The 26721-nt window shown below is 46.6% G+C and overlaps 1 protein-coding gene across 5 annotated transcripts in view; it reads left to right on the forward strand.

Moving 5' to 3' along the window:
- LOC140428479 (microtubule-associated protein RP/EB family member 1-like) overlaps positions 1-24590 on the forward strand; it is a 107129-nt gene extending 82539 nt beyond the window's left edge. For all 5 annotated transcript variants that reach the window (XM_072514992.1, XM_072514996.1, XM_072514993.1 and 2 more), the window contains 3 exons: positions 174-292; positions 1652-1804; positions 23413-24590. In XM_072514992.1, coding sequence (XP_072371093.1) covers positions 174-292; positions 1652-1804; positions 23413-23472 — 332 coding nt within the window. In that variant the 3' untranslated portion in view covers positions 23473-24590. The remainder of the gene's footprint in view (positions 1-173; positions 293-1651; positions 1805-23412) is intronic.
- Positions 24591-26721: the final 2131 nt, after the last annotated feature.

Consider the following 26721-nt stretch of genomic DNA (forward strand, 5'->3'; position numbering starts at 1 on the left):
TGATAGTGGCACTTCATTTATTAACATGACGAAGACCAAACATAACCTGCTATTTGGTATCTGTAGACTCAAACCGTTCAACTATTGAGAAGCAAGAAATATTGTCTATTGTCAGTACTGTTTTAGTAACAATATAGTAGTTTTAATTGTGATTGTGGATATTAATATTGCAGTTACTCAAAAAGTTCACCCAACGCAAAAAGTTGCTGCTCCAAAACCTGTGTCTGCTACACCTAAAAGACCTGCAACGGTGGGAAATGGAGATGCACAAGTTGCAGAGCTAGCTCAACAGGTGATTATACATTTGTTTTTCAGTACTCTTTTTAAGTGTTTGCTATAGTTTTGGTGTTAGGCTGATTGAATCTACATGTATTTGACTGCTCCTAAATACTGTATTAAATTTGATTTAAATAGAAACCGTATTGGATGTTTAATTTTTCTCTAACCTAAACCCATAAGCTTCAGGATTATTCTTGGAAGCATGAAGAAAGCAGATATTTTATTACATATTAGAATATAGAATGCTTTATCAAAATGGTAATGGCAGACCTATCCTATAGTGCCTCATACAGTGACTTGACAAAGTTAAGTGAGCATATAAATCTTGTCCTAGTTTTACACCTCATCTGCTTTTCTGTTGAAATGAAATGAAAATCGCTTATTGTCACAAGTAGGCTTCAAATGAAGTTACTGTGAAAAGCCCCTAGTCGCCACATTCCGGCGCCTGTTCGGGGAGGCTGGTATGGAAATTGAACCCACACTGCTGGCCTGCCTTGGTCTGCTTTAAAAGCCAGCTATTTAGCCCACTGTGCTAAACCAGCCCAGTTGGAATGGGCGCATTGCCATTTTCTTTCTCAGCACAAAACCATAGGGGCCTGGATAAGAACAAAAGTTAAAGCAAATTAATTTAGCACAGTGGGCTAAACAGCTGGCTTGTAAGGCAGAACAAGCAGCACGGGTTCAATTCCTGTACCGGCCTCCCAGAACAGGTGCTGGAATGTGGCGACTAGGGGCTTTTCACAGTAACTTCATTGAAGCCTACTTGTGACAATAAGCAATTATTATTAAATTGAGCCCTAGTCTATCCTCCCAAGGACCCTAATATGGTAAATTAGGAACATTTTCTCCCATCATAATTGGGGGATATTAGTTTCTCCACATTAATTATGTCACGATCAGACATCAACAAAGACGAGAATCCAATCTGAAGCCACCAATGGAGTAATTACATCAAGTGAATTTACTCCTTGAGCTATCAGGTAGCTTGAGTTCTATATATCCACTACGTGAAAAGAAAACTGACAGACCACAGTGGAGTGTCTCTCCACACACTGCTTTAAATATCAAGCAATGCTGGTCAGTTAACTGCCAGTCACCATCTACCTCCATGGCAATGACTCTACCACTGAGTCCACTTGCCAACAGATCAGCACCCTCTTCATACGGTATAAAATTGTTGGTTCCCTTGACATTGGTATTCTTACGATTGTCCTGCTGAGTCCAAGACCACAATGTTGACACTTATCTTTTTTCCACAATTTAGTTTTATATTCCAGAATGAACCTTCATTTCATATTTTTAAAGTACAATTGGCTTAAATTTGAAATTGAAGTATCTCTGTTATTACAGTTACTGTTCTATGTTTGCACAGATCAATGTACTAAAAATTACAGTTGAAGATCTTGAAAAGGAAAGAGACTTTTATTTTGGGAAACTGAGAAATATTGAATTAATCTGCCAAGAAAATGAACAAGATAACGAGCCAGTGGTTCAACGGATTGTGGACATTTTGTATGCAACAGATGTAAGAAGCCTTTTTTCTGTATAAGTTTGGCTTTTCAGTGTATATGCCCAAGAACCTTTTATAATGGATTGACCGTGTATTGAGTTATGTTATCCTGATTGCTGTTTTCCCAAGAAAAGCTAACCTCGTTTTTTAGTTCAATCTTTTTTAAATTGAGAAAAGGACCTGGATTTTAAATGAAAATAAAGGTATACCTTAAAAATTAGTTAGATATTAGTGAGAGTGGGCAATGTAGTTATGAAGGCTTAAGACATTTGCCCTGAACAAACCCATAGAACTTTATTTACTTGTTACAAATTCAGACCTGCCATAGACACCTCCTTGGGTTAAGATCTCAAATGATCAATTGCTTTCAAGGGATCTGAGAGTCTTGGTTTTGTGGGATTCAATTTTAACTGCCTTGTTTGTCTGCTTGTGTGATATTTCTCAGTAGTGACCTTCCGGGGCAGCACGGTAGCCTTGTGGATAGCACAATTGCTTCACCGCTCCAGGGTCCCAGGTTCAATTCCGGCTTGGGTCACTGTCTGTGCAAAGTCTGCACATCCTCCCTGTGTGTGCATGGGTTTCCTCCGGGTGCTCCGGTTTCCTCCCACAGTCCAAAGATGTGCAGGTTAGGTGGATTGGCCATGATAAATTGCCCTTGGTGTCCAAAATTGCCCTTAGTGTTGGGTGGGGTTACTGGGTTTTGGGGATAGGGCGGAGGTGTTGACCTTGGGTAGGGTGCTCTTTCCAAGAGCCGGTGCAGACTCGATGGGCCGAATGGCCTCCTTCTGCACTGTAAATTCTATGATAATCTATCCCAGGCACAAATATTGCTTTTTTTTTTTCTTTGCTCCATTTCTACTCATTAACACATTGCTCAACAAAAGATCTTCCATGAACCAGGATAATTGGACAGTGCTTAGAATTAATTTTTTTCAACTTAAAAACCCTTTTGTTTAAGTGGTAGCCTGCTGCAATTTTATTAATTCAACTAAAACTTGGCATATCACAAAAAATGCATTTTTAATGTGTTGATCCACACATTTGTGAGTGAATGAATGAAAGTCCTAGAGGACCACAGGCTGCGCTCTCCCCTTTTGAGGGTCACCACACCTCAGGCGAGGGGCAAGGTTGAGAAGGTAGAGCCTTCGTGAATTACCTCAGCCTGTATGGGATTTGAACCTGTGATGTTGATGTTGTTCCGTGTCACTCCCAGCCAACTGAGCTAACCGACCCCCTCCACCTAAATAACAGAAAATGACTTAAAATACAGAACTATTGCGAGAGTTGTTGGTGTACAGTAGTCAGTTTTGTAGTGAATTAAATATTTAACTTTTTTTAAAAAATATATTTTATTCAATTTTTTCGGCCATACAAAACTGTACAAAGATTTTTCCCCTTTTTACAACAGCAAAACAATATAAATAACCGTGACCGTATTTTAACAAATAAATAATATATAAACTAAATGGCAACTGCCATAACAAAAATAATAGCTCTCCCAAATAATAAAATCAGCAATTCAATATACATAACCAAGTACCAATATCTTTACAAAAACACCCCTGAGGACCCATCTGAGCCCCCCTCCCCCCTGGGTTGCTGCTGTTACCTTCCCATTTCGTTTATCATTCTGCGAGGTAGTTAATGAACGGCTGCCACCGCCTGGTGAACCCCTGAGCCGAACCCCTTAGTGCAAACTTTATCCGTTCCAGTTTTATAAACCCTGCCATGACATTTATCCAGGTCTCCACGCCTGGAGGCTTGGCTTCCTTCCACATAAGCAGTATCCTTCACCGGGCTACTAGGGACGCAAAGGCCAAAACATCAGCCTCTCTCGCCTCCTGCACTCCCGGCTCTTCTGCAACCCCGAATATAGCCAGCCCCCAGCCTGGCTCGACCCGGACCCCCACCACCTTTGAAAGCACCTTCGCCACCCCCACCCAGAACCCCTGCAGTGCCGGGCATGACCAAAACATGTGGGTGTGGTTTGCTGGGCTTCTCGAGCATCTCCCACACCTATTCTCTACCCCGAAAAATTTACTGAGCCTTGCTCCGGTCATATGCGCCCTGTGCAAAACCTTGAATTGTATCAGGCTAAGCCTGGCGCACGAGGACGAAGAGTTTACCCTACGTAGGGCATCTGCCCACAGCCCCTCTTCAATCTCTTCCCCCAGCTCTTCCACCCATTTTCCCTTCAGCTCATCCACCATGTTCTCCCCCTCGTCTCTCATTTCCCTGTATATATCTGACACCCTACCATCCCCCACCCATGTCCCTGAGATCGCTCTATCCTGAATCTCCTGCGTGGGGAGCTGCGGGAATTCCCTCACCTGTTGCCTCGCAAAAGCCCTCAGTTGCATGTATCGAAATTCATTCCCTTGGGGCAACCCATATTTTTCCGTCAGCGCTCCCAGACTCGCAAACGTCCCGTCAAAGAACAGATCCCTCAGTTGCACAATCCCAGCTCTCTGCCATGCTCCAAATCCCCCATCTAGTCTCCCCGGGACAAACCTATGATGATTTCTTATCGGGGACCGCACCGAGGCTCTTGTCATTCCCCTATGCCGTCTCCACTGCCCCCAAATTTTCAGTGTTGCCACCACCACTGGACTTGTGGTGTATTTCTTCGGGGAGAACGGCAGCGGTGCTGTCACCAGTGCTTGTAGGCTGGTTCCTTTGCAGGACGCCATCTCCAATCTCTTCCACGCCGCTCCCTCCCCTTCTCCCATCCACTTACACACCATTGAAACATTGCCGGCCCAATAGTACTCACTTAAGCTCGGTAGTGCCAGTCCCCTCCCTCTCCCTGCTACGCTGCAAGAACCCCCTCCTAACTCTCGGGGTCTTCCCAGCCCACACAAAACTCATAACGCTTTTCTCGATCTTCTTGAAAAAAGCCTTCGTGACCATCACCGGGAGGCACTGAAACACAAAAAGGAATCTCGGGAGGACTACCATTTTGACCGCCTGCACCCTACCCACCAGTGACAGGGGCACCATGTCCCATCTCTTAAAATCCTCCTCCACCTGTTCCACCAATCGTGTTAAATTAAGCCTATGTAAGGTTCCCCAACTCCTGGCTATCTGGATCCCCAAGTACCGGAAATCCCTTGCTACGCCTCCTCAGCGGTAAATCCTCTATTCCCCTGCTCTGCTCCCCTGGATGTACCACAAACAACTCACTCTTCCCCATGTTCAATTTGTACCCCGAGAATTCCCCAAATTCCCCGAGCGTCTGCATTATCTCAGGCATCCCCTCCACCGGGTCCGCAACATACAGCAGTAAATCATCTGCAGACAATGATACCCGGTGTTCTTCTCCTCCCCTGAGTACTCCCCTCCACTTCCTGGAGCCTCTCAGTGCTATGGCCAGGGGCTCAATTACCAATGCAAACAGTAACAGAGACAGGGGACACCCCTGCCTCGTCCCTCTATAAAGACGGAAGTAGTCACACCTCTGCCTGTTCGTGATCACACTTGCCACCGGGGCCCTATATAGCAGCTGTATCCATCCAAAGAACCCTTCACCGAAGCCAAATCTCCTCAACACTTCCCACAAGTAGTCCCACTCGACCCTGTCAAATGCTTTCTCGGCATCCATCGCCACCACTATCTCCGCCTCCCCCTCTGGTGGGGGCATCATCATCACCCCTAGCAGCCTCCGTATGTTCGTGTTCAGCTGTCTCCCCTTAACGAACCCAGTTTGATCCTCATGGACCACCCCCGGGACACAATCCTCGTCGCCATTACCTTGGCCAGGAGCTTAGCATCTACATTCAAAAGGGAAATGGGCCTGTAGGACCCACACTGCAGCGGGTCTTTATCCTTCTTCAAAAGTAACGATATTGTCGCCTCCGACATAGTCGGGGGCAACTTCCCCCTTTCCCTGGCCTCATTAAAGGTTCTCGTCAAAAGCGGGGCCAGTAGGTCTATATATTTCCTATAAAATTCCACTGGGAACCCATCCGGTCCCGGGGCCTTCCCTGCCTGCATGCTCCCAATCCCCTTTACCACCTCCGCCACATCAATCTGTGCTCCCAGTCCCGCCCTCTCCTGCTCCTCCACCTTCGGGAATTCCAGCTGATCCAGGAAATGCATCATTCCCTCCTTCCCTTCTGGGGGCTGAGCCTTATACAACCTCTCATAGAATGTCTTAAACACCCCATTCACTCTCTCCGCTCCCCGTTCCATCTCTCCCTCCTCATCCCTCACCCCACCTATCTCCCTCGCCGCTCCCCTCTTCCTCAATTATCGGGCCAGTAATAGACTCGCCTTCTCTCCATATTCATACTGCACTCCCTGTGCCCTCCTCCACTGTGCCTCTGCCTTACCCGTGGTCAGCAGGTCAAATTCCACATGTAACCTTTGTCTTTCCCTGTACAGTCCCTCCTCCGGTGCCTCTACATATTGCCTGTCCACCCTCAGAAGTTCTCTCAACAATCGCTCCCTTTCTTTACCCTCTTGCTTCCCTTTGTGTGCCCTTATGGATATCAGTCCCCCTCTGACCACTGCCTTCAACGCCTCCCAGACCACTCCCACCTGAACCTCTCCGTTGTCATTAAGCTCCAAGTACCTTTCGATACACCCCCTCACCCTTAGACATACCTCCTCATCCGCCAACAGGCCCATATCCATTCTCCAGAGTGGGTGCTGTTCCTTTTCCTCTCCTACCTCCAGATTTACCCAGTGTGGAACGTGGTCCGAGATGGCTATGGCCGTGTACTCCATCCCTGTCACCTTCGGAATCAGTGCCCTTCCCAGGACAAAAACGTCTATCCGTGAATATACCTTGTGAACATGGGAGAAGAATGAGAACTCCTTACTCCTAGGTCTGATAAATCTCCAAGGGTCTACTCCTCCCATCTGCTCCATGAAGTCCTTAAGCACGTTGGCCGCTGCCGGCCTCCTCCCGGTCCTGGACCTGGACCGGTCCAGCCCTGGATCAAGCACTGTATTGCAATCTCCCCCCATTACCAACTTTCCCGCCTCCAGGTCTGGGATACGCCCCAACATACGCCTCATGAAGTTTGCATCATCCCAGTTCGGGGCGTACACGTTCACCAGAACCACCGCCTCCCCTTGCAGTCTGCCACTCACCATCACGTATCTACCCCCACTATCCGCCACTATGGTCTTTGCCTCAAACAGTACACGTTTCCCCACTAAAATAGCCACCCCCCTATTCTTCGCATCCAAACCCGAATGAAACACCTGTCCCACCCATCCTTTACGTAGTCTGACCTGATCTGTCAATTTCAGGTGCGTCTCCTGCAACATAACCACATCTGCCTTTAATTTCTTTAGATGTGCGAGTACCCGCGCCCTTTTAATCGGCCCATTCAGCCCTCTCACGTTCCACGTGATCAGACGGGTTGGGGGGCTCTTTACCCCCCCCTTGTCGACTAGCCATCCCCTTTTTTACCCCAGCTCCTCATCCGGTTCCCACGTGCCCGTATATCCCACCGACGGTGCCCTCCCGCCTCGACCACCCCGCCCCATAACAGCTCCCCCTTCCCCTTAGCAGCAGCAATCCAGTTAGCCCCCCCCCCCCCCCCCGCTAGATCCCCCTCTAGTGTAATTACACCCCCCATGTTGCTCCCAGAAGTCAGCGAACTCTGGCTGACCTCGGCTTCCCCGTTTGCCCTCGGCCTCTCACTGTGCGAGGCCCCCACCTTCCTGTGTCCCTGTTCCCGCCATAATTACCATAGCGCGGGAACGAGGCCTGCGTTTCCCACTCAGCCCCGCTTTCCTACCCACCGGCGCCCACAGTTCCTCATACTCTTTCCCCCCCCCCCCCCCCCCCCCCAAACGAGGGGAAGAGAGAAAATTTACAGGATTAAAGAGTTAACAATTGAAAAATCATTCTCCTCCCCCCCCCCCCCCCCCCCCCCCTCCTCGTCCCACATAGTCACCCCACCACTACTTTGTCCCAGAAGCTCTTTCTCTCGCCAGACTATTCCAGCTTCTCGTCCACTATGAATGTCCTCGCCTCTTATGCTGTCTCAAAGTAGTGGTGCTTCCCTTGGTATGTGACCCACAGTCTTGCCGGTTGCAGCATTCCAAATTTCACCTTTTTGTGAAGCACCGCCTTAGCCCGATTGAAACTTGCCCTCCTTCTCGCCACCCCCCGCACTCCAACCCTGGTATACGCAGATCACCGCGTTCTCCCACCTGCAGCTCCGAATTTTCTTCGCCCATCTTAGGACCATCTCTCTTGTCATTATAGCGGTGAAACCTCACCACTATGGCTCGAGCTATTTCTCCTGCCCTTGGTCTTCGCGCCATAACTCGATAAGCTCCCTCCACCTCCAAAGGGCCCGTCGGGGCCTCCGATCCCATTAGCGAGTGAAGCATCGTGCTCACATATGCCCCGAAACCGCCCCCTCTGCGCCCTCGGGAAGACCTAAGACTCTTAGATTCTTCCTCCTCGAATTATTCTCCAGGGCTTCCAACCTCTCCACACACCTCTTGTGCTGCGCCTCGTGCGTCTCTGTCTTCACCACCAGGCCCTGAATTTCATCTTCATTTTCAGCAGCCTTTGCCTTCACGACCCGAAGCTCCAGCTCCTGGGTCCTCTGCGCCTCCTTTAGCCCTTCAATCGCCTGTAGCATCGGGGCCAACACCTCCTTCTTAAGCTCTTCCACACAGCGCCGCAGGAACTCTTGTTGCTCCGGGCCCCATATCGAACGGCCACCTTCCGACGCCATCTTGCTTCGAGCTTCCCTTCCTTGCCGCTGCTCCGAAGGATCCACTGCAATCCTGCCGCTATCCTCTCCTTTTTCCATCAGTATCCGGGGGGATTCCCTTCTATTTCACCGCACAGTGATTTTGGCCGTTTAAAATTGCCGTTGGGGCTCTTATCAAGAGCCCAAAAGCCCGTTCCAACGGGAGCTGCCGAAACGTGCGACTTAGCTGGTCATCACCGCACCCGGAAGTCTCGATATTTAACTTTTATGAGCCTCTTTGAAAGCCTGCAAACAGAAACACTTTGCAAAAACCCACCCTGTGATTACTTACATCTGTTTATGGGTTTTGTGGGTGGGTCCAGGTTCCCGTGCGACGTTTGCAGAAACTTAATTTATGCTGCACATAATTCACACTTGAAATTCCTCAAACTTTGCGCATGTTTAGCTGATTTCAGGTGAATTGTGCTGAAAACACCAGTGCAGGCTAGTGGAAATTCTTGTCTTTATGAAAAGGAAAAAATTGTATTTATATAGTATCTTCATGTTTTATAGCCAATTAAGTACTTTTGAAATGTGGTCACTGTTGCAATGTAGGAAACCAGGTAACCAATTGTGCACAGCAAACTCTTAATCTGTTTTTGTGATGATATTGGCCAAAACCCCAGAGAACTCTCCTGCTCTTCTTCAACATAGTGCTCTTTTACATCCACCCGAGAGGGCTAATGATACCTTGGTTTAGTATCCAAAACCTAGCACAGACAACAGTGCAGCACTTCCTCAGTACTTGCACTGAGTTCAGCCTATGTTTTGTGCTCAAATCCTATAGTAGGTCTTGAACCTATAATCTGGTGATTTGGAGGCAAGAGTGCTACCATTTGAACCACAGCTAAAACTTTTGGCTTTGCAGTAGAACATTTTGACATTTTTAATTGCTTTCTGGACATGGAAAAAAAAAATTAAATCCCAAACTGAATTACTTCATCCCAATTGGGTACTGTGTGTTGAACCATCACTGATTTCTGATCCTTCCACACCCTGAAAGTTTGCTAGCTGCACGGAAACCTACCGAAGCAAAGTTAACACCCTGTGGTTGGCAACTTTTAAAAAATAAATTTAGGGCACTCAATTATTTTTTTCCAATTAAGGGGAAATTTACTGTGGCCAATCCACCTAACCTGCACATCTTTGGGTTGTGGGGGTGAAACCCACGCAGGCACGGGGAGAATGTGCAAACTCCACACGGACAGTGACCCAGGGCCGGGATTCGAACCTGGGTCCTCAGCTCTTCAGTCCCAGTGCTAACCACTGCACCACGTGCTGCCCAGTGGTTGGCAACTCTGACAGCAGTTGCTCCACATATTATGAAGTGGATGCACCTTTGCTAATGTAGGGCCCCAATTGATCTTTGCAGCCCTGCAACTAGATTCCTATGAGTCCCCTTTCCTACTTGCTCTCATGGCAGAAGCTTGAGTTCTATGCTACCTCAATAAACTATCCTTGTTCACTGGCTTACTGCATTCCCATCACTATAGTGTACCACAACCTTCCATATGCTACTTGGACCAATAAAACAAAAGGCTGTTTCCCCCTGTACATCATGTGGTGCAGACCTGCATCCTAAACACCCATTCCCTCTTGTATAACAGTGCACACTTTTGGTATCTTTTTAAATTTCAGTTTTTGAGATGTGAGATGACATTGTTTGATTTTTGCCTGCGCACTTGGGTGTGGTAAATAAGTTGCATTTCTTCCACAAGAACCTAAATATGATTTAGGAAAGTTGACCCATCGAGCCTGCTCCACCATTCAATAACAATATGGCTGATTTGATTGTGGTCTTGTCTCCACTCTTCTGTTTATCTCCTGTAACCCTTGACTCTAATGTAGATCAGAAATCTACATTAACAGACATCTAACAGCTTTGAATATATTTAATGACCTAGCCTCCACTGCTGTCTGGGGAAGAGGATTCCCTCAGAAGAAATTTCTCCTCATCTCCATCTTAAATGAGAGACTGCTTATTTTGAAACTGACTTCCCCAGTTCTAGATTTCCCCCATGAGGGAAAACATCTTCTCAGCATCTGCCAATTCAAGCCCACCATGTTTCAATAAGCTCACCCCTCTTTTTTTTCTAAAATTCTATAGGTGTAGGCCCAACCTGCCTAAACTTTCCTCATCTATCAACTCCTTCATCTCGGGAATTGACCTGGTGATCATTGCTGACCAAAGAGACATGCTGTTGAAGCTTGTCGCCTTGCATTCATCAGGACACACACCAGAATGTTGAAGCAAACAACCATTTGGGGAATGCTATTCATCCATGTTTTTTTTAATTTAAAAAAAGTGCACTATCTGGACATATTCCTTTTGTCTGCAGAGGACAGGCTCCGACATATGATCATATGTAGCTTTTGGCAAGCACAAGGGAACCTAACTGATTTTATCTTTAAATTGCAAATCTCGGAACATAATGTCTAATGTTAAATGTGATTCTATGATTGCCAGCACTTGAGCTTGCTAAGAATTTCATCTGCCAATGCACCACCCTGACCAATCAGGGAAGTTGCTAGCCAATCAGACCCATTTTTCTCATGCAGACGAAACGTTTCAACAGCATGTGTCTCTTTTTCAGCGATACTCCAGTTCTGTACTACCATAAGACATAGGAGCAGAATTAGGCCATTTGGTCCATTGAGTCTGCTCCACCATTCAATCATGGCTGATGTGTTTCTCATCCCCATTCTCCTTCCTTTGTTGAACACTTTGACATCCGAGTAAGACTTTTAGACTGAAAATTGTAACCGATAACAACACAGTTAAGTTTAATGATTTAAACTTGCACAAGGAGAGAGGCCTGTACAATCAAAGGTCGCATCCAGGCACACTGCCAATCTGTCTTGAACATTGCCAAAGGGAAGCACAGATCTTTATACACAAAAGAAAACCTATCCCCCATAGGTAGTGACACCGATAAGTTCTGAGCCTTTCTGTTGGCTAAGACTAAGGCAAACGTATAATAACGATACAAAGGAGAGGTGATCAGATGACGTCAATGCATTCTGCGGTAATTCTACAGAGATAGATATATATTAGCAATACAAAAGCCGAGGTGATTAACTGACGTCATCAAACACAATGATACTGTTATAGACAAACGGTGTGTGTCACAATACAAAGAGGGGGTTGATCTCGTCAGGAACAAAGAAAAGTACAGCACAGGAACAGGCCCTTCAGCCCTCCAACCCTGTGCCGACCATGCTGCCCGTCTAAACTAAAATCTTCTCCACTTCCTGGGTTCGTATCCCTCTATTCCCATCCTATTCATGTATTTGTCAAGATGCCCCTTAAATGTCACTATCGTCCCTGCTTCCACCACCTCCTCCGGCAGTGAGTTCCAGGCACCCACTACCCTCTGTGTAAAAAAAACTTGCCGCGTACATCTCCTCTGAACCTTGCCCCTCGCACTTTAAACCTATGCCCTCTAATAATTGACCCCTCTACCCTGGGGAAAAAGCCTCTGACTATCCACTCTGTCTATGCCCCTCATAATTTTGTAGACCTCTATCAGGTCGCCCCTCAACCTCCGCCGTTCCAGTGAGAACAAACCGAGTTTATTCATTCGGTCCTCATAGTTAATGCCCTCCATACCAGGCAACATCCTGGTAAATCTCTTCTGCACCCTCTCTAAAGCCTCCACATCCTTCTGGTAGTGTGGCAACCAGAATTGAACACTATACTCCAAGTGTGGCCTAACTAAGGTTCTATACAGCTGCAACATGACTTGCCAATTCTTATACTCAATGCCCCGGACAATGACAGCAAGCATGCCGTATGCCTTCTTGACTACCTTCTCCACCTGTGTTGCCCCTTTCAGTGACGGTTAGGGTTAGGAAACCAATTAAATTCAAGACAATGTAATCAACTTACAAGGGGCCACTTGTCTGTTGACTGAATTAATGAGGTAGCTAAAGCAATTTATAATGGGACACTCTATGTCAGGTATCCCATCATGCTACAGAAGGCCATGTTAAGTTTCCACAGCTTCTCCCTGATCCCCTTATTAATCAAGAACCTATTTATCTCTATAAAAGCAATTTACTGTGGATGCTGGAATCTGAAACCAAAGAGAAAATGCTGGAAAATCTCAGCAGGTCTGGCAGCATCTGTAGGGAGAGAAAAGAGCTCATGTTTCGAGTCCAGATGACCCTTTGTCAAAGCCCAAAAATCATTCTCACTCCACAGCATAAATATTTCTCACTTTCTCTGTCTTATAAAAAGTTTCTGTGGCTATGACTCGTCTTTCATTCTCAATCCATCGTATAAATATTTCCCACTTTCTCTGACCTATCTATCTCTGCCTTGAACACACTCGTGACGTGGCCTCCACAGCCTTCTGCGGCAATAAGTTCCACAAATTCACCACCCTCTGGCTGAAGAAATTCCTCCTCATTTTTGTTTTAAAAGATCGACCCTTCAGTCTGAGGCTGTACCCTCGGGTTCTAGAATCTCTTACTAGTGGAAACATCCTCTCCAAGTTCACTCTATCTAGGCCTCAATATTCTGTGAATTTCAATGAGATTTCCCCCTCATCCTTCTAAACTCCGAGTACAGACCCAGGGTCCTCGACCACTCCTCGTATAACAAGTCCTTCATTCTAGGGATCATTCTTGTGAACCTCCTCTGGACCCTCTCCAAGGCTAGCACATCCTTCCTTGGATACGGAGCCCAAAACTGCTCACAATACTCCAAATAGGGTCTGACTGGAGCCTTATACAGCCTCAAAAGTACATCCCCCCTCTTGTATTCTAGCCCTCTCGACATGAATGCGAACATCGCATTTGCCTTCCTAACTGCCAACTGAACCTGCACGTTAACCTTAAGAGAATCCTGACTAGGATTCCCAGGTCCCTTTGTGCTTCTGATTTCTGAAGACTTTTCCCATTTCAAAAATAGCCGCTGCCTCTATTCTTCGTTCCAAATGACAACCTAGTTATCTTTCTCCAATGCAAGTATATCCCGCCTCAAATATGGAAGCCAAAACTCCATGCAGCCCTTTTTGTGGTCTCATCAATGCTGTATACAGTTGTATCAATCCTACTTTCACATTCCCCTTGCGATAAAAGCCAACATTCTATTTGGCTTCATAATTACTTTACCTTGAGTAACCCTCACCACCTGACCGCCTCAGCTATACCACACTTGCCTGCTTGGGTTATGAAACCCCTAGAATCCCAAACAGACCTACTTATTGTAGCTGCTGCTCAACATCCAGGTCCTTGGAGCCAATCAAACAAGCCCTCGGCCTGAAATTACTTCTTTCTCTTACAGTCTCTTTAGGTATGTTAGATCCTGGACACTGCAACTCAGTTTGTGATTTATGCAACTGCATGCACTGGATCAATATGACCACATCTATATGTGTCGCCCTGATTTCCTCTTAATTACTTGTTTCTCACTGCCTCTAACTATGGTAGGTTGTTGCAAGAGGTTAAATCTCATGGAATCCAGGACGAGATAGCCAATTGGATACAAAATTGGCTTGGCAACTGAAGCCAAAGGGTGGTTGTGGAGGGTTATTTTTTCAAACTGGAGGCCTATGACCAGCGGTGTGCCTCAGGGATCGATGCTGGGTCCACTGTTATTTGTTATATATATTAATGATTTGGATGAGAATGTAGGAGGCATGGTTACTAAGTTTGCAGATGACACCAAGATTGGTGGCATAGTGGATAGTGAAGGTTATATAAGATTGCAACTGGACCTTGCCAGTGGGCCGATGAATGGCAGATGGAGTTTAATTTGGATAAATGTGAGGTGATGCATTTTGGTCGATAAAATCAGGGCAGGACCTACTCAGTTAATGGTAGGGAGTTGGGGAGAGTTACAGAACAAAGAGATTTAGGGGTACAGGTTCATAGCTCCTTGAAGGTGGAGTCGCAGGTGGACAGGGTGGTGAAGAAGGCATTCAACATGCTAGGTTTTATTGGTCGGGATACTGAATACAGGAGTTGGGACATCTTGTTGAAGTTGTACAAGACATTGGTAAGATCACACATGGAATACTGTGTTCAGTTCTGGTCACCCTATTATAGGAAGGATATTGTTAAACTGGAAAGAGTGCAGAAGAGATTAATGAGGATGCTACCAGGACTTGATGGTCTGGATTATAAGGAGAGGCTGGATTGGCTGGGACCTTTTTCCCTGGAGCGTAGAAGACTTGGGGGCGAACTTATAGAGGTCTATAAAATAATGAGGAGCAAAGATCAGGTAGATAGTCAACAGCTTTTCCCAAAGGTAGAGGAGTCTAGAACTAGAGGGCATAGTTTAAGGTGAGAGGGGAGAGATACAAAAGAGACCAGAGGGGAAATGTTTTCACACAGAGGATGGTGAGCATCTGGAACGGGCTGCCAGAGTCAGTGGTAGAGGCAGGTATGATTTTTTTCTTTTAAAAAGCAGTTAGACAAGTTACATGGGCAGGGTGGGTATAGATGGGCCAAATGCGGGCAAGTGGGACTAGCTTAGTGATAGAAACTGGGTGGCATGGACAATCTGGGCCGAGGGGGTCTGTTGCCCTGCTGTGAACATCTATGTTACTGACTTAAAATATGGAATGGTGAGATTGAAAAGTGTTAGTTCTATGACACCTAAATAACCAAATGGTTTTGTTTAAAATGTATTTTATTACAAACATGTATCAAAACAGGTTACAGCGAATAAACACCCCGGGAATCATAGTTCCCAACAATCAACTATGCAGTCTGTACAGATTTTTCCCCGTTTTCATCCCCCACCCCTCCTCTGCGAGGAACAGCCCCTCAAACACGATCACAAACATCCCCCACCTTTCCTCGAAACCCCCCAAAGAGCCCCTTAACTCATTCTTTATCTTCTCTAATTACAGGAAGTCGTACAGGTCACCCAACCAAGCCGCTACCCCCGGCAGCGATGCCAACCGCCACTCCAGCAAAATCCGCTGCTGCGCAATCAGAGAGGCGAAGGCCAAGACATCGGCCTTCCCTCTCTCCATGAGCTCCGGCTTCTCTGAAGCCCCAAATATTGCCACCAAAAGGTCCAGGTCCACCTCCTCCTCCATTATCCTGGCTAAGACCACGAACGCTCCCACCCAGAATCTTCCCAACTTTCAGCAACCCCAAAACATGTGCGCGTGATTCGATGGACCCCACCCACACCTCTCTCACACATCTGCTACTGCCTGGATGAACCCACTCATTCTCGCCCGAGTCATATGCACCCTGTGCATCACCTTAAACTGTATCAGGCTCATCCCTGCACAAGAGGAGGTCCCGTTTACCCGACACAGTGCCTCACTCCATACTCCCCAATTGATCTCCCCTCCCAACTCTGCTTCCCATTTCTCCTTGATCTTCACCAACCGCTCGCCTCCCTGCTCCTCCAATCACTTGTATATATCCCCAATTTTTCCCTCCCCTTCCAGATCCTGGAGCAGCATTCGCTCCAGCAGGGTGTATGCCGGCAACCTAGGGAACCCCCTCCAGGCATTTCGCGCATAGTCCCTAACCTGCAGATACCTGAACTCTCTCCCCCTTGGCAGCTCTACCCTCTAGCTCCTCCAGACTGGCGAACCCTTCCTCCAAATACAGATCCCTCACCTTGACCAGCTTCATTTCCCTCCCCCTCCTGTATACACGATCCATCCCCCCCTGGCTCAAACCCATGATTCTTGCACAGCGGTGTAAGCACCGACATTCCTTCCACCCTAAAATGCTTCCTCAACTGATTCCATATCTTCACTGTGGACTGCACCTCCGGGCTCCTTGAATACCTACTCAGAGCCATTGGCAACACTGCTGTCACCATAGCCCTCAAACTAGACCCCTTGCAAGATTCCTCCTCCATCCTAACACACTCTACCCCTTCTGCATAACCAAATGTTAATCAAACTCTGTGACTATTGTTATGGTCATCATCATCCCTGAATGCAAACAATTTTACTCTTCTATTTAATGGTTCTCTCTTATCAGGTTGCTTTGTACTATTGTGCCAGTGTCTTGCCACTGTTGCATATAAGCCATTCGCCATGATTGATTGAAGGAAGAGTCAATCTTTTGCACAGTGGCACTGGTGGTTTGATTTCTGAAACTTGTGTAGCTTCCTGCCTTGCATCAAGATTTCCAAGGGTCCAGTAGTGGCTCACCTTGCTCAATTTTAAGAACCTGATACCCTTGATACAATTGTCTTCAGATCAGCGACTTCTGCTTGTTTCCTGTCTTTGGTTTGGCCCCAAAGAAGGTTTACCAGCACAAACCGACCAAAACATATGAATGTGGTTTGCGGGGCCCCTCCCACACTGCTCACAGATATCCTCCACTCCCTCAAACAGCCCATCTTCAATTGTATCAGTCCCAACCTCGCGCACAAGGTTGAGGCGTTCACCCTTCGCAGCATCTCACACCACAGACCCTCTTCCATCGCCCCCAGCTCTTCCTCCCATTTCACCTTAACTCCCTCCATGGACATCCTACCCTCCACCAGAATTCTCCCATAAATTGCAAATACCACCTCCTTCTCCAAACCCCTGCCGACCATACTAAGGGGCATAGGTTTAAGGTGAGAGGGGCAAGGTTTAGAGTAGATGTACAAGGCAAGTTTTTTACGCAGAGGGTAGTGGGTGCCTGGAACTCGCTACCGGAGGAGGTGGTGGAAGCAGGGACGATAGTGACATTTAAGGGGCATCTTGACAAATACATGAATAGGATGGGAATAGAGGGATATGGACCCAGGAAGTGGAGAAGATTTTAGTTTAGTCGGGCAGCAAGGTCGGCACGGGCTTGGAGTGCCGAAGGGCCTGTTCCTGTGTTGAACATGTCTTTGTTCTTTGTATACCACCTCCAACAGCAAGGAGGCCAGCGTTCTCTGGAATGTCGGGAAAACCTTCCTTCAAAGTCTCGAACTTGCATGTACCTAAATCGGTGGTGTTGTCGATAGTGTGGAAGGATGTAGCAGGTTACAGAGGGATATAGATAAGCTGCAGAGCTGGGCTGAGAGGTGGCAAATGGAGTTTAATGTAGAGAAGTGTGAGGTGATTCACTTTGGAAGGAATAACAGGAATGCGGAATATTTGGCTAATGGTAAAGTTCTTGAAAGTGTGGATGAGCAGAGGGATCTAGGTGTCCATGTCCATAGATCCCTGAAAGTTGCCACCCAGGTTGATAGGGTTGTGAAGAAGGCCTATGGAGTGTTGGCCTTTATTGGTAGAGGGATTGAGTTCCGGAGTCAGGAGGTCATGTTGCAGCTGTACAGAACTCTGGTACGGCCGCATTTGGAGTATTGCGTACAGTTCTGGTCACCGCATTATAGGAAGGACGTGGAGGCTTTGGAGCAGGTGCAGAGGAGATTTACCAGGATGTTGCCTGGTATGGAGGGAAAATCTTATGAGGAAAGGCTGATGGACTTGAGGTTGTTTTCGTTGGAGAGAAGAAAGTTAAGAGGAGACTTAATAGAGGCATACAAAATGATCAGGGGGTTAGATAGGGTGGACAGTGAGAGCCTTCTCCCGCGGATGGAAATGGCTGGCACGAGGGGACATAACTTTAAACTGAGGGGTAATAGATATAGGACAGAGGTCAGAGGTAGGTTCTTTACGCAAAGAGTAGTGAGGCCGTGGAATGCCCTACCTGCTACAGTAGTGAACTCGCCAACATTGAGGGCATTTAAAAGTTTATTGGATAAACATATGGATGATAATGGCATAGTGTAGGTTAGATGGCTTTTGTTTCGTTGCAACATCGTGGGCCGAAGGGCCTGTACTGCGCTGTATCATTCTATGTTCTATGTTCTGTTAAATCCTTCCTCCTGTGCCAACCTGTACTCCTCATGTGCCAACCTCTACCAACTCCTCCAAGCTCTCAAGTCGTCCCCCAAGAAACATCTTTCATTTCCTTAATCTCCCATCTCCGAAACTTCGCATCCCCCCCCCCTGACCCAGCCCCCAGCTTATAGTATTGTCTAAACTGCCTCCAGATCTTCAAAGTGGCCACCGCTACCGGACTTACCTAATACTTGCCCGGAGCCATCGGGAACAGCGCCCTCAATCCCGAAACCCTACACGAGCCTTCCTCCATCGAGAACCCCCCCAGCCCTGCAGGTTCTCCGCATTTGCCGTCCAGTAATAGTACAGTAGGTTTTGGATGCCTAGCCTCCACACCTCCCCCCCCGCCTGTCGCCTCTCTGCAAGACCACCCTCCTAACCCTGGCCACCTTCCACATCCCCAAATAAGCAAGGTGACCAATTTGTCCACCTCCTTGAAAAAAGATTTCAGTAGAAAAACTGACGGGCACTGAAATAGGAACATAAATCACAGTAACACATTCATTTTAACTGCTTGCACCCAGCCTGCCAACGACAGAGGGAGGTTGTTCCACCTTGCCAAACCGACCTTCACCCTCCCCACCAAACTAGTAAAATTATACCTTCGGAGCCCACCCCAATCCTGCGCCACCTGCTCCCCCAAGTACCTAAAGTGGGTTGCCGCCATACAAATTGGCAGCCCCCACTCACGGCTGGGACTCCGTAAAATACTTGCTCTTGCCTAGGTTCAATTTATACCCGAGAACGACTTAAATCTTTGGAGCAGCTCCAATATATTCCCCACTGATGTGCACAGCTCTGAAATGTAGCAGATCGTCAGCATATAAGGATGCTTATGCCCCCACCCCCCACCCAAACAACCCTGAGCTCCTTAGCACGATGGCCAAAGGTTCCATATCCAATGCAAACATCGGGGGGGGGGGGGGGGGGAGAGAAAGAGAGAGAGAGGACGACATAGGACACCCCTGCCTCGTACCCCGGTGCAAAGCAAAGTGCCCCAAATTCATGTTATTAATGTGAACACTCACCATCGGCAGCCTTACCCATGCCGTGAACTTCGGCCCAATCCCAAATCTTTCTAAGACCGCCATCAAATAACCCTACTCTGCCCGATCAAACGCCTTCTCTGCGTCCACTGCCAACCCATTTCCTTTCCCTCCGCCGGCGACATGATCTCATTTAACAACCTTCTCGCATTCGAAAACAGCTGCCTTTCCTTCACGAATCCCGTCTGATCCTCTCGTATCACTTTCGGGAGACACCCCTCCAACCTTGCCGCCAGTCCCTTTGCCAATATCTTGGCATCTACATTCAATCGGGATATGGGCCTATACAACCCATACTCCACCGGGTCCTTATCCTTTAACAACAGGGAAATCGAAGCCTGCCCCAGTGTCTGTGGCAAGACCCCCCCCCCCCCTACCCATTGCCTCCTTAAACATTCCCACCATCAGTGGAGCCAACTTGCCCTTAAACTTCTTACAGTATTCCACCTGGGAATCTATCCGGTCCCATCGCCTTCCCTGACTGCATCCTCCCAATTGCCTCCTTTACATCCTGTTCCCCCAACCTCGGATACTCCAACCTGTCCAGGAACTCCCTCATCTGTCGCCTCTCTCCCAGTGGCTCCTACCTGTACAACTTCTTACAGAACTCCTCAAAAATGTTATTGATCTGCTCCGGGGCCACCACTAGCTTCCCCGTCTTATCTTGCAACTGGACTATCTCCGTCGCCACTGCCTCCCTCTGGAGCTGGCCAGCCAACATACGCCCTGTCTTCTCCCCATGTCCATAGACTGCCCCCCTCGCCCTTCTCAACTGGCGCACCGCTTTCCCTGTGGACAACCGGTCAAACTTTGCCTGAAGCTCCTTCCTCTGAGCCAAAAGGGCCAGACACGGTCCCCTGCGTACCTCCTATCCACCTCCAACACCTTTACCAATTTTTGGTGCTTCTCCCTCTCTTCCTTGTCCACCTTCGCCTTAAACGAGATCAACTCCCTCCTTACTACTGTCTTCAGAGCCTTCCAAACCACTGCCTGCGAAACACCCCCCGTGCAATTAAATCCCACATGTTCCTCGGTCACCTTCCCAATCGTATCGCAAAACCTCCGGTCCCCTAACAACCCCACATCCATTCTCCACCCCGGCTTCTGGGCCACCCCCTTCCCCAGGCCCACATCCACCCAGTGCGGCGCATGGTTCAAAATCAATATCGCTGAATATTTTGCCCCCTTGACCCCGGCCAGTAACGCCTTCCCTACCATCCAGTCCATTCTCGAGTACACTTCTACCGGGGAGAAAAACAAATACTCCTGCTCCCTTGGGTGTTGGAACATCCACGGGTCCACTCCTCCCATCTTTCTCATGAGCGCAGCAAGCGCCTTTACCCCCGCTGACTGGGCCAGCGAGCGCATCTGAGACCTGTCCATGCTCGGCTCTTGCACCATATTCCAATCCCAATCCCTTCCCCCTTACTATTAACTCGTGGGTGTCCAAATCTGGGGTGGTACCCGGCGCCCTCTTTGCAAACCCCGCATCGCCTCAGTTGGGGTATATACGCCCACCAGTGCCACCAACCTCTCCTCGAACACCCCCATCATAATCACGTACCTGCCCCCCAGGTCCATCACAATCATCTCCATCTGAAACCTCGCCCTCTTGTCCTGTTATCAAACCCTGCATGGAAAACTGAACCTCACCTGACCTTTCACCCTCAAATGGGTCTGCAGCATAACCACATCTGCCTTTAGGCTCTTTAAATGCGCAAACACCTCAACCTCTTCACCAGTCCCCCAATCCCTCACATTCCACGTTACTATTCTGACCAGGGGGTGTCTCACCCCCACCCCTCTGCCACCATCATCACCTCTGGTCCTGCTCTTGGGCCTGACCCGCCCTGTCCCTTTGTTGCCGTCGACGACTCCTCCTCCTCTACCCCCTCCCCCGATCCATTTCCACTTGAAAACACATCCCAGTATCGATAACCCCCCCGCCCCCCCACCTTTCACACTTCCCAGGCCCATCAAAATTGTTCGCCCAAGTTCCAACAACTGTAGCCCCTCCCCCCACCACACTCCCGTTCACTAGCCAACCTTTTTTAAAAATTTGGAGTACCCAATTCATGTTTCCAATTAAGGGGCAATTTAGCGTGGCCAATCCGCCTAGCCTGCATATCTTTGGGTTGTGGGGGCGAAACCCACGCAAACACGGGGAGAATGTGCAAACTCCACATGGACAGTGACCCAGAGCCGGGGTCGAGCCTGGGACCTCAGTGTCGTGAGGCAGCAGTGCTAACCACAGTGCCAACGTGCTGCCCCAACCTTTGCTTTTTAGTGTGGAGGCCCCTGTCCAGGCCCCATTCCTCCCCATGACCCAGTCCCTGAAAACCAAGACAAACAAACAAAACCAGTGCAATAAACTGCGCCTAAGAAAACTGCCATGGCCCCAAAGTTCAATATTCTTCTACCCGCTGTAACCAATAGCAGAGGGTACACTACTCTTCCCCACAAACCAACCCAAAAACAAAACCCCCAACTGTTCCCCTCCCACATACAAAACAAATAAACATCCTGAAACAAGAAGCAAGAAATGAGGCTGTGTAAAGCATTTTGCCCCCATTCTCGGCCCAGAACCAAACCCCAGTCCCAACTCCCATCTCAACCCCAGTCCTTCAGCCTTCACAAACACCTCCACCACCGATTCACAGGGTAGACCATGCCAAACCCTACACCATTACTGTAGAATGCTGCCTTCATCCGGCCAAAGGTTGCCCGCCTTTTCGCCAGCTCCACAGTTAAGTCCTGGTATAGATGAATACCAGCTATTTCCCACTGCACCTCACACCTCTGTTTCGCCCAACTCAGGACCTTCTCCTTGACATGGAATCTGTGAAAACAAATTATAAACTCCCTTGGTGCCTCATTTGCATTCGGCTTGGGTCTGTGTGACTGATGAGCCCTGTCCAGTTCATACCAGGAGAGTTCTTCCCCCTCCCCCAACATCTTCACGAAGTACTCAATCGGCCTCGGGCCCTCCACCCCCTCGGGCAAGCCCACAATTCTTAAATTCTGCCGCCTCGAATGTTCTCCACCTCCTCCTTGGCTCTAAGTCCTTTGTTGGCCTCCACCGCCCTTCGTAGTTCCTCACCCATCGAGGTGAACTGGTCACTGTGCGACAGAGCTTCCTCCACCCCTTTCAGCTTCTCTCCTTGCCCTTGTACCTCGGCCATTGTTTTCAACACCCCCGCCTTCAATGGGGCCATTGGTTCCTCCACCAGTTCCTTGCCGCTATCATTTCCTTGTGCATCACCTCATGTATTTGCCAAACTGCCTCAAACTCTCCAGCCACCACCTCGGTCAAAGTCTCTACTGTGAACGGCCCGGCCCAGCCTCCGCCATCTTTCCTGCAACCAGGCTGACCCGTTCGCTCAACAGCAAACTTTCACTCGTACCATTCTTCCAGCGGCTTTTTTTCTGGGTCTTCAACAATCCCCTCCTTCCTTATATTTCCTGCACCAGCTTATCCAAAAACCGCCCCTAGAACCGGGAATTAAACTCCAAAAACCAGAGCCTCAAACAGGAGCCACCCAATGTGTGACTTCCACCTACCTGCCACCAACGGATGTCCCACTTCATTTTCTAACTCCTTCCACCTGCATTTCATCCTGCTTACAGCCCTTTTCTGTCTGATTGCCTGTGCAGTAAGTCTCCTGTTTCTAAGAGCCAGACTACCTGCATTGCTGTTTGTGATTCTGATTTATTTTTGGCTCTTCATTCCACAATGAAAGAACAACATTTCCAACATATGGATGTATGCTGTTGTCTGTTACTGAGAGTTAATACATTTCTTCTTTGCATTCTGAGAAATATAATCAAAGCTAAATTATGAACATCTTTATTGTCTATGATTTCAGATTCCCCTTTCTTTTACTTGCACAAATATGGCGGCCTTTACAACTTTACATTTCAAGGAAACTTAATTATAAAATGAAAATGGTCAGAAGATCCTGACCTGGGACAATCGTTTTAACCCTTGATCCCATCTCATTTGAATGTTGTGTAATAAATGCTGAATATTTTCATTTCAGGAGGGATTTGCTGTGCCAGATGTAGGAGATGAACAACCAGAAGAACAAGAAGAGTATTAAACGTATTACTTGGATGCAGCATACCCATGATTGGAATATCTTGTGAAAAAAATCATGTGTGCATGTGCACATCCACAAAAGAAAAGACACTCTTATTTTCTGTAAAGTCAAAAGAGCTTTGTTTGTAATTTTGTTAGTGTAAGCAAAATTAAAATGTACCTCCTTTCTAAATAAGTGCACTTTGCAGAAGTTTCAGTCCATATTTAACAATGATTGCTTCTACACGTTTACATCTGAGCAGTATTTGCAGGTGTGGAAGTGGAAATTCTTGATGGTCCTTCAGAGTGCTGTTGTAATATCTTGATGCTTTTGCCACCACGAAAAGCAGACATGCTCTTGGACAGTGTTAAACAGGTTGATGATAGAATGATCACTGCATGTTAATGACTGTAAATTGCACTGTAATGGAAAGTGTATAGAATGGTTCAGATCTTTATACATTATCAGTTGTATGTTGATAGTTATAGCGTGTCCCAAACTATGTTGTATGTGGCAAGCCAGTTCATTTGATGTGCAAGAAATGAGTTGGCTATAAATACATTGCATGAATTTTGTATGGTGGAATTGACATTGGATCAACTGCAGGAAATCGCTGTGGTGCAGAAAGTTCCCACTAACCATTGTGGTTGCAACTGCAGCAGTAAAATATTTCCTGAATTCTTCTGTGGCCTTTATTCCTTTTACTGCCCTAAGATTTCAGTATGCTGTAAGAAAAATCAAACTTGGTCTTAAAACTACAGGGTGTTTTTCTACTCAAATCAGTTTCTACTAACAATAAAGTTTGATATTTCAACAAAATTGTCTTGGAAACGTTGGTACATTTATAATTTTTTTAATATTCTGATTAAATACAGAACATTGCTAAAGAATAGTTTATTGCTAATTTAATTTGATCAGTTGTAATATTTAAAGCTAATCACTGCATTTGTTCTGATGTTGATAGTTTATTCCATAAAGATTAGAACCAGAAAGGAGATTAATTAGGCTACATTATGGAAATATGATTTTCTCTGCCTCTATTTCCTTCCGAGTTGGAAATTTGTCCATTATTTTAGTGTTACAAATAAAATGCCCATTTTTTGTATATTGAAAATTATTAAAAAACAATTTAAGATGTATTTTGTCATTTACTTGCCACCATTTTGTGGTTATGCTTTGTCTAGTGATGGTCTTAGACTTGTTTTCAAGTTATTTTTCTCTCTTCTCGTACCATACATCTGTTAAGTTTTTGGTCAAAGCAACCTAACAAAAAAATAATCGTTGTCCTGTTTTGGGGTTGGGGAATTGGTTAACTAAATCATCTATATATTAATTTGCCATAGATATCTTGAGGGGGGAGTGGCCCTACAATGGACACTGTCCCTTTTTAGGAATTTCTTATCGACTTAGTCGACCCATCTCCACTTAGAGCCATAGTCATTTATGGTACAGAAGGAGACCGTCCATGCTGACTCTCCACAGAGCAGTTCAGTCAGCCTGATATTGTCTGTTTTAAATATCCCTCAATTTTTCAGCTGGCTTCTTGCTGAATCAAAAATTGTTGTTGCAAAGTGTAAATTTTGTCGTTGGCTCTGTTGTATAATCTGTATTTGCAGGTTTTCTTGCTTATCCTAATTCTCAAGGATTTGGCTTCATCCTTGTTTTTTTATTCAAGTCGCCGCTCAAATGGACTTGTTGCTAAAATTCAGATTTGTGTAAAATATCTTGTATCATTCCCAGTAACACTCTTAGTAAATAATGTAACAGTATTGTAATATTGTAGAATTACTAGAATATGAAATGTGTTCCAAACTCATTAGTAGAGCTTGAGGAGATGTCTCATTAGCTAAAATGCTAACTTGGCTTCAATGATGCTCATCCTCTCCACCTCTGGTTTAGACCAATGAAATAAGTTTTCTTAAGTCCAGTTCAAAGAATCAACTGGAGATGTGAAAAGCTCGTGAGCACACTGATCTAAGGATGATGAACAATGCTACAAACCTTGAAATATGTTACCGTGCCCAGCCAGGCAGGGCCATCAAGTATTTCCTCATTAATTGCAATATGACATAAATACGCTTACATTTTTACACCGAGGTGAGGAATTACTTTTTCAAACAATATTGCTGAATAAATTTGAATTGTGAACTTCTGTACATACTTTGATATTTCAGAAAGCTCTAACAAAATCTGTCAGTGCCTCAATTTTAAGAAAAAAAACAACTGAAGTCCAAAGCTAATTCTGTTCTTCATTCTAAAAATACTAATGGACTACTGTTGACAAGTAGATGTGTTGAATGAGTAAACAAGCAGTATGCTGTTTCTGATAGCCTTATTCTGAGCTGCTGAAATAAATGTATATAACATTAAAAAGCGTACAAATTGTTTGGTAAATGTGGCAGCAATTGTTCAAATTATCTGTTTTATTTCCTTGGAGAATTCTTGGACATGAGATCGGTAATATTTGTCTATTGTACCAGCTCTTACATAGCGATTAGGAGCATGAATAGGTCTTAGCCCTTTGAGCCTGCTCCGCCATTCAATATGATCTTGGCTGATCCTCTATCTCAATGCCATATTCGCGCCTTCTCCCAGTATGCCTTGATGTCATTGAAATCAAAGTAGCTTTGCACTTAATAAAAGTAACAACTTAATATTCAGTAGAAACTTCTGTCCCAAGATAAACCTTTTTAAAAAATATTTTTATTAGAGATTTTTCAATAAACCCATATTATCCACAGCAGATGATACACAAAACCAATATAACATAAACCCCAACCAACCATACCCACCCCATTCACCGAGAAGAAAAAAACGAAAACAAACCACGCAAAGCAACCTTATCTCAGAATAACCCTAATCAATTCTCAATTCGGAATACGGTGTATTACTCATTCTACCAACCAAATTGTATTACAGCAAGACAACTTTTTTGGTACTGCAACATAGTGAATTAAAATCTTTTTTTTTGTGTTGTCCAAGAAATAGAACTTGAAAATCCCTGGGCGGGATTCTCCGATTGCCAACACCAAAATCACGTGCGGCGATCGGCCGGAGAATTCCCGTTTCTGCCGGAATTGGGGCGGTGCCATTTTTGTGATGCTCCGCCCCTTCAAACAGCATACTCGTTGAGTACGCCGTATAGGTGGACTCAGGACTTCATCCGAGGCTGCCCTCCGATGCGCCGAGTCTGACGACGTGGGTCATGTGTGCTCAAACCGTTCGGGGCGTTTGTGTGGAGGCTGCAGACTGAGAACTGCGCCACCACAG

Source organism: Scyliorhinus torazame, chromosome 8, assembly GCF_047496885.1.
Source record: "Scyliorhinus torazame isolate Kashiwa2021f chromosome 8, sScyTor2.1, whole genome shotgun sequence".
NCBI lineage: Eukaryota > Metazoa > Chordata > Chondrichthyes > Carcharhiniformes > Scyliorhinidae > Scyliorhinus > Scyliorhinus torazame.